The sequence below is a fragment of the Artibeus jamaicensis genome, unplaced genomic scaffold (genome assembly GCF_021234435.1).
Source record: "Artibeus jamaicensis isolate MK-2021 breed Jamaican fruit bat unplaced genomic scaffold, CSHL_Jam_final scaffold_369, whole genome shotgun sequence".
Taxonomy (NCBI): domain Eukaryota; kingdom Metazoa; phylum Chordata; class Mammalia; order Chiroptera; family Phyllostomidae; genus Artibeus; species Artibeus jamaicensis.
The window spans coordinates 34,793,921-34,808,809 of record NW_026522042.1 but is presented as its reverse complement, the minus strand read 5'-3'; the positions used below and the strand labels follow the sequence as shown (position 1 = coordinate 34,808,809).

Here is a 14,889-nt window from a genome sequence, read left to right as displayed (position 1 = left end):
GAAAGGAGAGGAGAAATGTTTGTACCACTACTTCCCTCAAAATATGAATACTTTAAATGTTAATGTCATTAAACCCTGTTCTGTATCTAATTATGGTAGTTACAGGAAATCTGTATATGTATTAAAATGTGTAACATTATGTACCTAAAAAACAGTCAGTTTTACTAAGTGATAATTTTTTAAAGATTTTATTTATTTACTTTTAGAGAGAGGCGAAGGCAGGGAGAGAAACAGCACTGTGTGAGAGAGACATCGATCCGTTGTCTCTTACACACGCCCCCCTCCCCCTGACCTGGCCCACAATGCAGGCATGTGCTCTGACCAGGAATCGAACTGGGGATCTTTTGGCTCGCAGGCCAGCACTCAATCCACTGAGCTATACCAGCCAGGGCTAAATGGTAATATCTTACAACACTGAAAACAAAGGCAGACAGAACACCAGCCTGCCTAGAAGAGCTCAGGGAGATCACAGAGTGGCCAGTACCCCTGCTTTATCTGTGGACCTTTGTCTCCTTTGTTTTATACCTCCTGTATGTGTTACATGCTGAAGAAAATGCATTTAAAAATATCCTTCCCCAGAAAGCCTTAAAATCCTCAAAATATTTATCTTTTTAGAAAGCTGAGAACAGCAAACCTTGAGGTGTAGTTAAGGGACTATAAGGTTCAGGATCAGCGAGAGATATAAACACAGCTAGTCAGGCCAGTGAGGGGAAGAGGGGTGGGTAGATTTGCCGAGAACTGCTGTCCTAACGGATGCCACTTTTCCCCTTACAATGGTACAAGGTCTGTTTGCGTGGATCTCATTTTTAAGCTTAAATGTGGTTTCTCTTTAGTTTGTTTAAAACTTACTGGACACCTACTCTTTGCCAGAAATTTTGTCTTTCTGTTTACTCTTTGACCCCAAGTCAGCAGAAGGTTCCTCAGGTATAGGGTGGTCCAGATGGAGTTACAGGTGCATTTTCAAACTTCCTAAAAGGTTGTAATACACATTTGGTGTCATTCATTTCATCTGGTTTTTCTCAATGTTTTTCAGAAGTTAAATTCTAGCTTTCCTTTTTTAGGAGATAAAGTTCCTCCTATTAAAGCAAATGCTGGAGAAGAGTCTGTCACAAATCTTGACAAATTGAGATTTGCTGATGGAAGCATAAGAACGTCAGAACTACGACTCAACATGCAGAAGGTAAGAACATGGACACACTCTGCGGTGAGCAGACTGGTTGCATCGATAGCCTTTCTCTGGGGTTTGATTACACAGCAGAAGGACATATTCCTTGCTGTGTCAAGTAGGAGTAAAAACGAGATTAAATAAGGTGAAAGTCTCGTGTCTTTCTACTCAGAAGGCTGGAGGTGGTGGCCAAGGGCAGTGATAGCAACTCTATAGCATTAGAGACTCAGCCTTCCTCGTAAGCCCCAGGGCGCTTGCACGGGGGGTCTTCCCTCACACCGCCTCTGGCCGTCCTGTGACGTGCCACAGCCTGAAGGAGGAGGGACAGTGAAAGGTGTGAGCTCAGTTCCTAGCTGGAAGCTTCCTTTTAGCAGTCTTCCTCCAAGCTCAGCACTTCCACTGTTGAGAAATTAATCTCATCATTGCACCTAACTTCCTCTGGGAAATGCCTTTATACCCGGCCATTGATGTCTGTAAGCAAAGTCGGGAAGAGGGGAGCGGGGATCATTCTTGGGAACTGTAATCTGTGCATCAATGGCTATCAGAGTATTTACTTTTTAGATCAGCATGTCTGGTAGAACATTCTATGAGGGTGGAAAAGTTCCACATCTTTGACCACATGTGACTGTGGAGCACATGAAATGTAGCCAGTCTGACTAAGGAACTGGATTTTAAATTTCTTTAATTTCAATTTTAATGTAAGTAGGTATATGCTGTTAGTGGCAACTGCATTGAATAACAGGTTTTAATCAACGAATATAATACGTAAAATAGCTAGGAATCTATCAAACTCTTAATATAGGGATTCTCGGTCCATGAATAAGATCTCTGTCCACCTGAAATTATCTGCAAGAATTTCTGTGTGGAGACATTTTCTGAAAAGAAAATGGCCCTTGCTTTAGTCATCTTTTGAAAGGGGTCTAGTGGCACATAACGCAGATACCACCAAAAAAAAGTTGCATACGGCCATGTGACTTCTGTCTGCCGGTGAGACTGGGCTTCAGGGAGGCTTCATGGCCTGGTGAGGAAAAAAGCGTGAGTAAAGGAACGGAAGTATGCTTATGGGAAACCCGTTAAGTGATATTCCGCAGGACTTCTGTAGGGTACTGACGGCAAGGGCAGAGGGCCGGCGAGGACTGGCGTGGCCGTTGTGTTACATGTAATGGAAATGGCAGACCCAGCAGAGACTTTGCAGTAGGAAGTGCTAGAGGCATTCCCATCAGATACTGTGTGCCGGGGGCAGGGTTCTAGATGCCAGAGTCCACACCGTGGCATTTACTTTCGAGAGGTGGATGGAGTTTTTTGTTTTTGTTTTTGCTGATTCCAGCTGATACAGTAGGAAACAAAAAAGAAATTAGGCATGTTCTGAAAAGAATACATAAAATTATCATTACATACAGATATGATTACCTAAGAATTCCAAGACAATAAACCGAAAAACTAATAAAAACAGTGCAACAGTGAAGTAAGATGTCTGGCTAAAAGACTCCTGTACAAAAATCAGTAGCTTTCCTACTGCAGTAATCCGTTCAAAAGTTAGTATCTTATCCTCAGTGCAGCCAAAACATTTAAATGCCTGGAATAAACCTAACCTTTTCATCCTTTGTAAAAAGGGTGTGAAAAAAACAGACTACTGAAGAAGTGAAAAAACTAACTAGATTCTAAGACAATTTTTTCATTTGCTCTTCCTGAAATGAAATACGGACATTAAAGTGGTACATCATTCTAGGGAAGTAGGCGATGTGCCTAAATAGAATTAAATTGTAAAACTACATTAGTGTGATATTGGTAGAGGAAGAAGCATCTAGGTAAGTAGAACAAAATCAAGTCCAGAAATAAGCCTCTAGGTTCATGCTGGGATTTAGCATGTGATAAAGAAGTTTTTCAAGGGGGATGAAAAGTCATGCAGTAAATGATAGGAAATAAAGGCAGATTCTGTTTCTCTTCATGCTAAAATAATTTTCAAGTTTATATCATATCACATTTCTTATGAGCATGAACAGTAAGCCTCTGAAGGTACTTGATATGTGAGGGGCTTCTACAGAATTACCAGCAGAGCAAGCAGTGAGTGTCCCCAGCCCTCTTCACAGCCTGCCTCCTCAGCACCCACCTCTGGATCTCAGCACTTCTTAGTTTGCATCACCAAGGGGGCATCTGCTGGCTCTGGTGACATTTAACACCAGACCTTGTGAGGGGTGAGAAGGTGTCCTAGAGCCCTCATGGAGCTGCTGTCTCCTGGGTACTTGAGGGTGGAGAGCTTACGCCCTTTCTGCCACCATGTGTCAAAAGCTTTCATCAAAACTTTATCATGACATTTATTTATGATAAAAATTTAACAAAGGGGGCTATAGGAAGAACATATCTCAACAAAATGAAGGCCATAAATGACAGGGCCATGGCTTACATCATACTCAACAGTGAAAGGCTGAAAACTTGTCTCTTACATTAGGAACAGACGAGCATGCTCACTCTCAGCACTTTGATTCAACATCGTTCTGGAAGTCCCAGCCAGAGCAGTCAGGCAAGAAAAAAAAACTAAAATGGATCCAAATTAGGAAGGAAGTAAAACTGTCACTATCTGCAGATGACATGATACTGTATGTAGAGACCTCTAAAGATTCCACCAAAGAACAGGTAGAACTAATAAAGTCACTAATGTTTCAGCATATACAGTGAATGAAGAAAAATCTGTGGCATTTCTGTATACTCATAACGAACTCTCAGAAAGAAAAATTGACAAAACGGCCCCATTTACATTTGCATCAAAGTGAGTAAAATACGTAGGAGTAAATGTAACCAAGGAGGTGATAAACCTCTGTACTGGAAACTGTAACACATGGATGAAAAAAAATTAAAGACACAAATAAATGGAGAGAGGGTTTGTACTCATGGATAGTAAGAATTACTATTGTTAAAATGACCATACTCCCCAAAGCAGTCTGTAGGTTCAGTGCAATTCCATTCAAAATTCCAGTGGCATTTTTCACATAAATCACACAATCCTAAAATTGGTGTGGAACCCACAAAAGACCCTGGATAGCCACAGTAATCTTGAAAAGGAAGAACAAACTGGAGACATCACATTCTTATTATTTCAAATCATACTCCAAAGCTATAGTAATCAAAGCAGTAGGTATGGTGTTGGCATGAAAACAGATGTATAGAGTAATGGGATAGAATAGATTAATAACCCATGCATACATGGTCAATGAATTTATGATGAAGGAGCCAAGAGTTTACACTGGGGAAAGCACAGGCCCTTCGATACATGGTGTTGGGAAAATTGGACAGCCACAAGCAAAAGAATGACACTGGATCACTGTCTCACACCACACACAAACATTGACTCAAAAATGAGTTAAAAGACTCGAATGTAAGAATCGAAACCATAAAGCCCAAAGAAAACAGGGAGTGAGCTTCTTGACATCAGTCTCAGCTATGATTTTGGGGATCTGACAGCAGAAGCAAATAAGCATGAACAAGTGGGACTACATCAAACTTAAAAAAGCTGCACAGCAAAGGGAACCATCAGCAAAATGAAGAGGCAACCTGTGGAATGGGAAAAAATAATTGCAAATCATGTCTAATAAGGAACTAATATGTGCATATATAAAGAACTCATACAACTTAATAGCAAAAAAATCTGATATAAAAATGGGCAGAGGATCCTAATAGACATTTTTCCAAAGAAGACACAGGAGTGGCCAGCGGGTACACGAAAAGATGCGTCACACTAGGAATCACCAGAGAGTCAGGGAAATGCAAGTCCAAACCACAGGGCAGCATCGCCTCTCACCTGTCAGAGTGACGACTATCAAATGTAAGAAAGAAGTGTTGGCAAGGACGTGGAGAGAAGGGAATCCTCGTGCACGGTTGGTGGGAATGTAAACTAGTGCAGCCACTGTAAAAAAATAGTATGGGAGTTTCTCAAAAAATTAAAATGGAACTACTGTTGATTTAGCAATTCTGCTTCTAGGAATTTATCCAAAGAAATACACTGAGTTGAAAGGATACATGCTCCTTTGTTTTCATTGCAGCAGCATTTACAATTTGCGAGGTCATGAAAATGTTGACAGATAAATGGATAAAGATGAGGCACGTATGTACAGTGGAATGTTATTTAGCCATAAAAAAGAAGAAAATTCTGCCATGTGTACAACATGATGAACCTGGAGGGTATTAGGCTAAGTGAAGTAAGTCAACTAAAGACAATTACCATAAACTCATATGTGGAACCTTAAAACACACAATAACCAAGCTCATAGGTACAGAGAACAGATTGGTGGTTGCCAGAGGTAGAGAGTGACCAAAATAAGTGAAAGGGGTCAAAGGGCACAAATTCCCAGTTAAAAATAACTGGGGATATAATGTACATTATGGTGACTATAGTTAATGATACTGTATTGCATATTTGAAAATTGCTGAGAGTAGCCCTGGCTGGCATAGCTCAGTCGAAAATTGCTGAGAGTGTCTCACAAATGAAAAAAAACACTTTAGTTTAAAATTTAGAGTAATAAGCGCAGTCTGGATTTCCTAGTTTTTCTATTTAATTTACATAAATATTTTACAAAAAATGAAATGCACAAGAGGGAAATCTGAAGGTTCAGCAGTTTTTGACGTGGCTTCTTTGTGTGGATAAACATTTCCCGGGTCACTTTGTGTTACAGTCAATGCAGAATCATGCCGCAGTGTTCCGTGTGGGCAGCGTCCTACAGGAGGGTTGTGAGAAAATCACCCAGCTCTATGGAGACCTAAAGCATGTGAAGACCTTTGACAGAGGTGAGCAGGCCCTAGACCCCTGCACATGGTTAGGATGTCCTATTCAGCGATGACTGAGCCCCACCCTGTCTGTCCCTCATGGGTGCCTTTTGTGTCCCCAGGAATGGTCTGGAACACTGACCTGGTAGAGACCTTGGAGCTGCAGAACCTGATGCTCTGTGCACTTCAGACCATTTATGGAGCAGAGGCCAGGAAGGAGTCACGTGGCGCCCATGCCCGGGAAGACTACAAGGTGCGCCTTCCTGACATTCTCTTGTGCACCCGGTGTCCTCCCCGTGGGCATCACTCAGTCCCCGACAGACCCTGCAGCTTCTCCCCATTTTACTCCATTTTGAGTAAAATGAGAAAAGTAAATTGGGAAACTTGCCTTTTCTTTCCTCCTGGTAACTGTTAACATCTGTGTTCTCACTGTATTTGTACCACACAACTTTTTTCTGGCTTTGGGTCAGCATCTCCTGCTGCCAACACTGGCATCTCTAGGCAGAGTGCACTTTTCCTCACTAGGGTGAAGATTATTAGCCTGCAACCCGAGTACTGTTGCCAGAAAATGCTACCTTAGTGATTTAAAATGATGAGTAAATCATTCTGGGACTGTGGTCATGGGGCCTCATCTTGGGGCCGCTATTTTTTTAAAGAAGCTAATTTTTATATAGAGCACACTTGTCAGATTCTGCCAGAAAAGAGCACTCAGTTTATCAGAGCAAAAAGTCATGAACAGAGGAGCTTAGGGCAAATGTTACTTAAGGATGAATGACATCAGCGAGCCCTGAGCCACTTCCCTTGGATAGGTTCAGGGTCAGGTCCAGGACAATGGTGGAGTCCCTGACAGCCTTGCCAGTCTACCAGGTGGGGTGGGTAGGGGATTAGCTAATCAAGAGGGTCTTTATTTACCGTGAAATTTTACTAATTGACCCTCCACCACTTGGGGCTGGACCAGATTTGCTGTTTGCATGGGGTGATGGAAGAGATTGGTAAGCACATTTGTCGCGTGTACAGAAGGACTGGAAGCTTCTCTCTGGGTCGGCAGCTCTGTGGCTGCAACAGAGGCTTCATTTCATTCAGTCAGAACCCACTCACCCTGGGAGAGCATGTCCCATCCTCACAGGCTTAGAAGAGAATGTGCTGTGGCTCACTTGCCCCCAGTGAGGTAAGAGGTCTTGCCTCTGCCGCCCCACCCTGACCCCTACACACACGCGCGCGCGCCTCACTCCACAGAAATAGCAAGTGTTTAGATCTTTGGGGTTTTACTTGAAGGGGCTCTTGTATAGCTTATCCACTACCATGTGCAAGTTACTCCTTAACAGCATCTAGCTTCTCTTTAAGAGATTTTGAAAATTTTGATTTATAGTCAAACCTCAGTTCTTGTTGTCTCCCACCTCAAACAGTGTGGTTCTCAACCAAGTTGTTCATGGAAAAAATGTCTCAGTTGTCGAACAAAACTTCCATTCTCACCCCGACAACTCTTTCATCAACTCTTTCATGCTGATAACCTGTATGATCAGTCACGTATCTTTCAGGTGACAAAGGAGACAACATGCGAGTATGAGTATGATTAGTTTTTTTTTATTAAAAAATATATTTTATTGATTATGCCATTACAGTTGTTCTATTCCCCCCTTCATTCCCCTCCACCCTGCACACCCCTCCCCCACCACTCCCCTTCTTTAGTTTATGACCACGTGTCTCAAGTTCTTTAGAGTCTATATTTCCCCTCCTATTCTTGCCCTCCCCCCCATCTATTTTCTACCTACTGTCTATGCTACTTATTTTCTGTACCTTCTCCCCGCTTCTCCTTCTCCCACTCCCCTGTTGCTAACCCTCCATGTGATCTTCATTTCTATGGTTCTGCTCCTGATCTAGCTGTCCTCTTAGTTTGCTTTTGGTTTAGGTGTGGTTCTTAATAACTGTGAGTTTGCTGTCCTTTCACTGTTCATGTTTTTTTAACTTATTTTTCTTAGATAAGTCCCTTTAACATTTCATATAATAAGGGCTTGGTATTGATGAACTCCTTGAATTTGATCTTATCTGAGAAGCACTTTATCTGCTCTTCCATTCTACATGAAAGCTTTGCTGGATAGATCAATCTTGGTTGTAGGTCTTTGGATTTCATGACTTGGAATACCTCTTTCCAGCCCCTTCTTGCCTGTAAGGTCTCTTTTGAGAAATCTGCTGACAGTCTGATGGGAACTCCTTTGTAGGTGACTGTCCCCTTATCTCTTGCTGCTTCTAGGATTCTCTCCTTCATTTTAATCTTGGCTAATGTAATGATGATGTGCCTTGGTGTGTTACTTCTTGGGTCCAACTTCTTCGGGACTCTCTGAGCTTCCTGAATTTCCTGGAAGTCTATTTCCTTTGCCAGATTGGGGAAATTCTCCTTTATTATTTGTTCAAATAAGTTTTCCACTGGTGGCTGTTCCTCTTCCCCTTCTGGTACCCCTACAATTCGGATGTTGGAATGTTTAAAGATGTCCTGTAGGTTCCTAAGCCTCTCATTTTTTTGAATTCTTGTTTCTTCATCCTTTTCTGTTTGGTCATTTTTTTCCTCTTTCTAGTCCATACCTTTGATTTGAGTCCTAGTTTCCTTTCCGTTACTGTTGGTTTCCTGTGCATTTCCATTCATTTCAATTAGCTTAGCCTTCATATGTTCCTCTAATTTATGACTAAAATCAACCAGTTCTGTGAGCATCCTGATCACCAGAGTTTTGAACTGTGCATCTGAAAGTTTGGCTATTTCTTCATCGCTTAGATTTATCGGCTCTGGGGCTCTGAGTTGTTCTTGAGCCATGTTTTGCTCTGTTCTTGCCTGTTACATATGAGGAGCGGAGCCTTAGGTCGGGGGCCACCCAGGTCGCCGGTTTGTGACGCTGTATGTGGAGGTGGGGTCAGAGAGGGACAATGGCGGTCCCCTCTGCCACTTCCCGCCACTGGGGCCTGCATAGTCTGTCTCACTGCACAGTCTGTCTCACCACTCGCTCCTTCACCGGTTTATCTGCGCTCGAAGGTGTGACCGTGATCAGCCCTCAGTGGGTCCACTGCCTTGCGCCCTCAGTGGGGTCCGCCTCCTACTCCACACCTGGGATCCGCCCACAGCTGCCGGATCGCCTGGGTCGCATGCCCGGGTCTTTTAGTGGATTTTTCCTGCCCGACCCCACTCTGCTGCTGGCTCTGCCTCTCTTACTGGTTTGGCTGAAGGGTTCATTGTTGTCAGACTTCCGTGTAGTTCAGTTTTCTATGGTTTGGCTGCGTTTTTGTTGCTTTTAAATTTGGTTGTGTGAGAAGGCGCAGTGCTTCCACCTATGCCTCCATCTTGGCGGAAGTCTCTTGATTAGGTTTTTTAATAAATAAATGGCTTCTTGAGCAGCCTTCTGGAATGAATTAAGTTTGAGGACCAAGGTTCCACTGTAATTGCTAAGACTGAAGCATTTAAATAAAAAAGGCTGAGCCTTGGCTGGTGTGGCTCAGTGGACTAAGTGCCGGTCTGTGAACCAGAGGGTTGCTGGTTCGATTCCCAGTCAGGGCACATGCCTGGGTTGTGGACCAGGTGATGTTTCTCTCCCTCCCCTCGCTCCTCCTTCCCCTCTCTAAAAATATGCAAATAAAATCTTTTTTTAAAAAAGGCTGAAAGAAGTTGAAATCTCCCAGAGTACAGAGTAAAAAGACAGAGAAAGTATTTGATAAACTTTTAAGCACAGAATAGCGCAGAGGTGGAACTCTGGACCCTCCCTGCCTGTGCAAACCCACCGCCTGGCTGTGCGGCTTTGCACCATTAGCTCTTCAGCTGTGGTGGAAATGGGATGAGTAACAGCTGGGGATCTGGGATGGGCTCGTACAGGGTGAGGGTGGGCTTACCAGTAACTGTGAAGGCTGGTGGCTGGCACATTGTGGTTCTCCCTTCCCCTGCATCTGGTACTTAGTTGCACCCTGTTACGTGCTATGTGTTCTTTCAGATGAGATGTACACGAGTGGTTTTTATTAGGAATAATAGAGAGGTGGACATAGGTTGGAAAATGGCCTAGGAAGGTCCTGGCTCTCTGAACAAGGTGTGCTTAGCACAGTGGGACCTCCTTGTTGAGGGGATGTAGGATTCATATCAGACCGGTCTCTCATGTATGATTTTAATGAGTTTGCCATGTTTTGTGGTTATATTGCTGTTAGACTACTGAGAACTTTGGAATGTAATTGTCAGTGGTGTTTTCTGAAATAAACTTCCTTTCTTGGCCTCAGGTGCGGATTGATGAGTATGACTATTCCAAGCCCATCCAGGGGCAGCAGAAGAAGCCGTTTGAGCAGCACTGGAGGAAGCACACCCTTTCCTATGTTGACATCAAGACCGGAAAGGTAGGTGGGAATGTTGTTTGCTCACATGTGCACAAACACAGGTCATTTGATGAACTGGGAGAAGCACCATGGGTTTCAGTCAACTGCTGATAAGTGGAGACACCACTGAAAAAGATACCATCAGTCAGGCTTCTCTGCCTGGAAACAGAATCCAGCCTGGGTGGGTGTTCAGAAGGGCTGGCTCGCCACAGCATTGGCGCTGGGCAGGGAGTGAGCACCCAAGGCCTGGTGGCAGGGTCTAAAATGGTGATTCCTGACCCCGTGGAGGGTGGGGGTGGGACAGGAAAATACTCCTTTTCCTTTCCCCTCCCACTGGTTAGGCCACCTGGGAGCAGCCTCAGGGAAGCCTGGGGGGTGCTTGGAGCCAGCAGAGACAGGGTGGGGAGGGCAGGTCCTAGGAACGGCCCGAAGTGTTTAGCCTTAAGCGTTTCTTAGCTTGTAAGGATAGTCTTGATCCTTTTATCTGGGTATTTAGAAAGCCATTTGTGCTCTGTGGTCATCACTTACTGCAGTTTAATCCGGGCAGCCAGTCAGGTTCATACTTTTTCATGAAGGCTATTTTCTGGTTGTGTAGGAAGATGTTGGGCTTCCTATTTTTAGTAATGTTTGGAGGTTTTGATGATTATTTAAAAAATACATGCTCATGTTATAAAGTACAGAAGTCATAAAAAGAATAAAGAAAATTAACAGTTACAAGTTCACCAATTAGAAATATCCTGGGTGGGTGGGCTGGGATGGGAGTAAAAGACAGAAAACTGTACTTGAACAATTAAAATAAAATTTAAAATATTATGTCCTTTATTGTCATTTGGAAATACTACTTTTGTGTGTGTGTATACTCAGTTACTAGGAGGAAAAAATGGAAGAAAACAGTATAAAGATGTCTCAAATATGACAGTACATACAGGGTTTTACCTACTTTTTGGACATTTTTGTAAAGCATGAAGAATTGTGTATGTTAGTAGCTTTGTTCTACTACATGGATTTACCATAATTATGTGGCTAGTCCCCTGCTGTGCATTTAGATCATTTTCAAGTTTGTTGTTGAAAAATATGCCCTGTATACCTTTGTTTTTCAGTGTCTGCATATTTGTCTGCAAATCTATTTTTATAGTTAATTTTTTTTAAAAGAGTGTAAGACAGTTGCTGTTAGTACATCTTTGTGTCCCAACTTACCACCAATTCTTCTGTTGAAGGTCTCGCTGGAATACAGACCTGTGATCGACAGAACTTTAAACGAGTCTGACTGCGCCACTGTGCCTCCAGCCATTCGCTCCTACTGATGAGACTGGAGTTGACCTGCTTTTGTAATTATGTATAATAGCTCCCAGGTTCAAACGTAACTGTATGAGAAATCTTTGCTGTAGTGAATAAGGAGTGCCATCACAATAGAGATTGTCTACCCAGTGGTCCGAACCTTGCCAGTAATTAAAGCCAAAAGGGTTACACTTACCTTTATCCCTTGTTTCATTTTGGTGAAATAATGAAAGTTGGCAGGATTCTTAAATAAAACATAAGTTACAAACTGAGGTAGATGTCAATGGATTTCTTGCCTCCCCTCTTTCACAGACATTTCCTACTTGTTCTTAATAAACAAATGGTTTCTTGTGTGAGCATATGTCCTGAAGCATTTAAATAATGAAATACTAAATGAAACCGATGTGAATTTAAACAGATTTCTTCCCTCCCCACTTCTTTCAGGTGTCACTAGCAGTCACCAGTTCTTGTCTCAGTGTCAGCTTCTCTGGAATCCAACAAGGCAGTTATGTTCATTCATTTCAGATCCTATTTCTCAGTTTTAGAGATTGTCTGAAAATTCTTAAAGTTTGTAAATATGTTGAATATTTACATGATTTCAAAGTCTGTTGTATTCAGAGCTCACCTCCTTAAGTGTCCCTACGCCCCTCTCCACCCCCCAGAGCATCGCTTTATTTTTCTAGTGTTTTAAAAGAAAAGAAAGCAAATAGATATGTGCATTCCATGAACGATATATCCTGGGGTTGGTTATTCCTTACCATCGGTAGAGTTGCTCTCATTCCTTCCGTGGCTTCACAGTACCGCACTGCTGCATGGACCTTATCCCCTAGTGCGGACCATCTGTGTTGTTTCCAGCGTTACAGATGCCGCAGCGAATAACTTTGTGTGTGAAGTCATTTTCTTTCCCAGTTTCTTTGAGGTGGAGTCCTAGGTGTAGAATGCTGGGTCACCTTTTGTCAGGTGTTGCCATATTGTCTTTCCCACCAGCAGTGTGTGAGAGTCCTGCTTTGCAAAGAAATGCAATGGTAAGCTTCTGGGTGTTAACAACTCACATAATGAGAAGTTTTATCTTAGTATAGCTTCTCTTCTATTTTTTCATTGTCATTGTTAACATTTTTTTGAGGTATAGTTGGCAGAGGGTAAACATATTCACCAACCCCAAATACCTACCTCTCCCTCTCTCCCCACCAGTCCACAGGGAACCACTGATCTGTTTCCCATTCTTACAGGCTAGTTTGCATTCTCTACATTTTTCAAGGTGCTCCCTTATTTTATTTTTAAGTTTTTTATTATTGATTTTAGGGAGAAAGAAAAACAGATTTGTTGTTCCATTTATTTAATACATTCATTGGTTGCTTGTATGTACCCTGACCGGAGATCAAACAAACCTTCAACCTTAGCATATTGGGATGACACTAACCAACTGAGCTACCCAGCCAGGGCTAGGCATTCTCTACATTTTATGTAAGTGGAAACCTACAGCATGTGATATCTTTCCTTTTTCTACTCAGCATGGTAACGGATTCATCTATACCTCTGAGTCAGTAGTTCATGAGCAAGGAGACTGGTCTGTTTCATTGGTTGAGGGCTATATCCAGGGTGTCAAAACTCCTTGCCCTGCTCCAGGCCACACTTCTACCACCAAAAAAAGCCCTCGGGCAGAGTTGCAGGTTCTTGGGGCAAGAAGCAAGGGGCTGCACAGATCTGGTGAGTGCTGAGGGACAGCATCAAATATCTGCAACCCAACCGCAAATCCAGCTGTGACAGTCACAAACAAAGGAGAATGTTATTTCCAGTGGCATTGAGTCTACAACTTGAGGAAACTAGACTCTAACAACAAATAGAGCTACTAAAAAGTCCTAAATTTCAATCAATAATCTCATTATTGGTAGTAATGTTGGCATTTATCTTTGGAATTGTGTAAGTTAAAGCTAATAGGTAATTATGTTACTTAAGACTTAAAGCAGTTGTTTTTTTAACAAAAGGAAACATTCAAAATCAGAGAGGTGAAAACCCTATAATATTGTGTAAACTCATTCTTTGTTCTAAAATATTGGCATTTCCTAGTGCTGCCCTAGTACCAGTGGACACCCCAAGCACCTGGATTGAGGCCTGCATACTGTATCCCACTGCAGGGACCAGGCCTGCTCGGATTCCTGCTGAGGAAGGAAATGTGTAAGATGAACCCAGATAGTTTTCTAATTGAGAGCCAGGAAACCATCAGAGACCACTAGGACCATGTCAGAGGGTGAATGGGAGCCAGCAAACAATAATGATTGCATCCGACTGAAACACTGAATATATTAAAGTGTCTAATGTCTAATGTTGAATGTCTAGCCCTGGCTGGGCAGCTCAGCTCAGTTGATTAGAGTGTTGTCCCAATACACCAAGGTTGCAGGTTTCCTCTGGTCAAGGCACATACAAGAAGCAACCAATGAATGCATGAATAGGTGGAACGGCTAATCAGTGTTGCTCTCTCTCCCTAAAATAAATAAATTTAACGTATAATGATAGTTTAAAAAAAGAAAACAGCCAAAACCTAACAAAAACATAATTGGTCACCCTTGGAAGTAACTAGGGCACCAACTCCTAAGACTGAAAATGGACATTTAAAGGAAAATAAACAATTATCCTGCCTTTTTCCTACAAATTGCAACTCAGGATAATCTAGTTGATTAGGGAAAGTTCTTTACAGAGGAATTCCTGTAAATAAATAAAGAATAATAGGATCTGAAGACCACCACTTAGCAATCCCTCATATATTCTGGAAATTGAGTGTGCATGGGTAATCTCATTGAGAGATTGTTAAGGAATTCATATCCAAAGGCATGCTTTGAAAACTACCTGCATGGAATAATGTGATCCAACAAACATGAAGGAGGTCATTTTCATGAAAAAACAGAAAAACAGCTGGCTACTGCAGACAGCTTCATCCCGACCACTAGATATAATGAGAAGGTATATGCCAGAGGATTTTGTAAACTAAGTCAAAGTGTTAATACAGGTTTTTGAGCGACATTTAGGTATTAGGATCATGAATTAAAAGCATAGGTACCGCTGAAGCACAACAGGAGAACAACGAAAGGGCCAACTAGGATTCAAAGAAATAACTGTCACGGTTTTCTTGTCTGTCTCCTCCTGAACCAGAAACCTTCAAACTATTTTCATGAGTATTTGGAGACCAAGAAAGCCACCAGCACAGGTAGCCTGGAAGTATAAGTTTCTATGGGACTCCTAGTTGAGCCATGGGACAGAGTATTTCACACTGGAAAGGTTTATAAAATGTGTTCGCAGTTTTTAAATGAACCCACCTGTACTAGGGGAACTGACAAACTAGACAAGTTTAAAAA

At 42.3% G+C, this 14,889-nt stretch overlaps 1 protein-coding gene across 2 annotated transcripts in view; it reads left to right on the top strand.

Annotated features, from left to right (window-relative positions):
• SDHA (succinate dehydrogenase complex flavoprotein subunit A) overlaps positions 1-11,811 on the top strand; it is a 28,270-nt gene extending 16,459 nt beyond the window's left edge. For both annotated transcript variants that reach the window (XM_037137318.2, XM_037137317.2), the window contains exons 11-15: positions 1,062-1,180; positions 5,833-5,944; positions 6,046-6,176; positions 10,169-10,282; positions 11,479-11,811. In XM_037137318.2, the coding sequence (XP_036993213.1) occupies positions 1,062-1,180; positions 5,833-5,944; positions 6,046-6,176; positions 10,169-10,282; positions 11,479-11,565 (563 nt within the window). In that variant the 3' untranslated portion in view covers positions 11,566-11,811. The remainder of the gene's footprint in view (positions 1-1,061; positions 1,181-5,832; positions 5,945-6,045; positions 6,177-10,168; positions 10,283-11,478) is intronic.
• Positions 11,812-14,889: the final 3,078 nt, after the last annotated feature.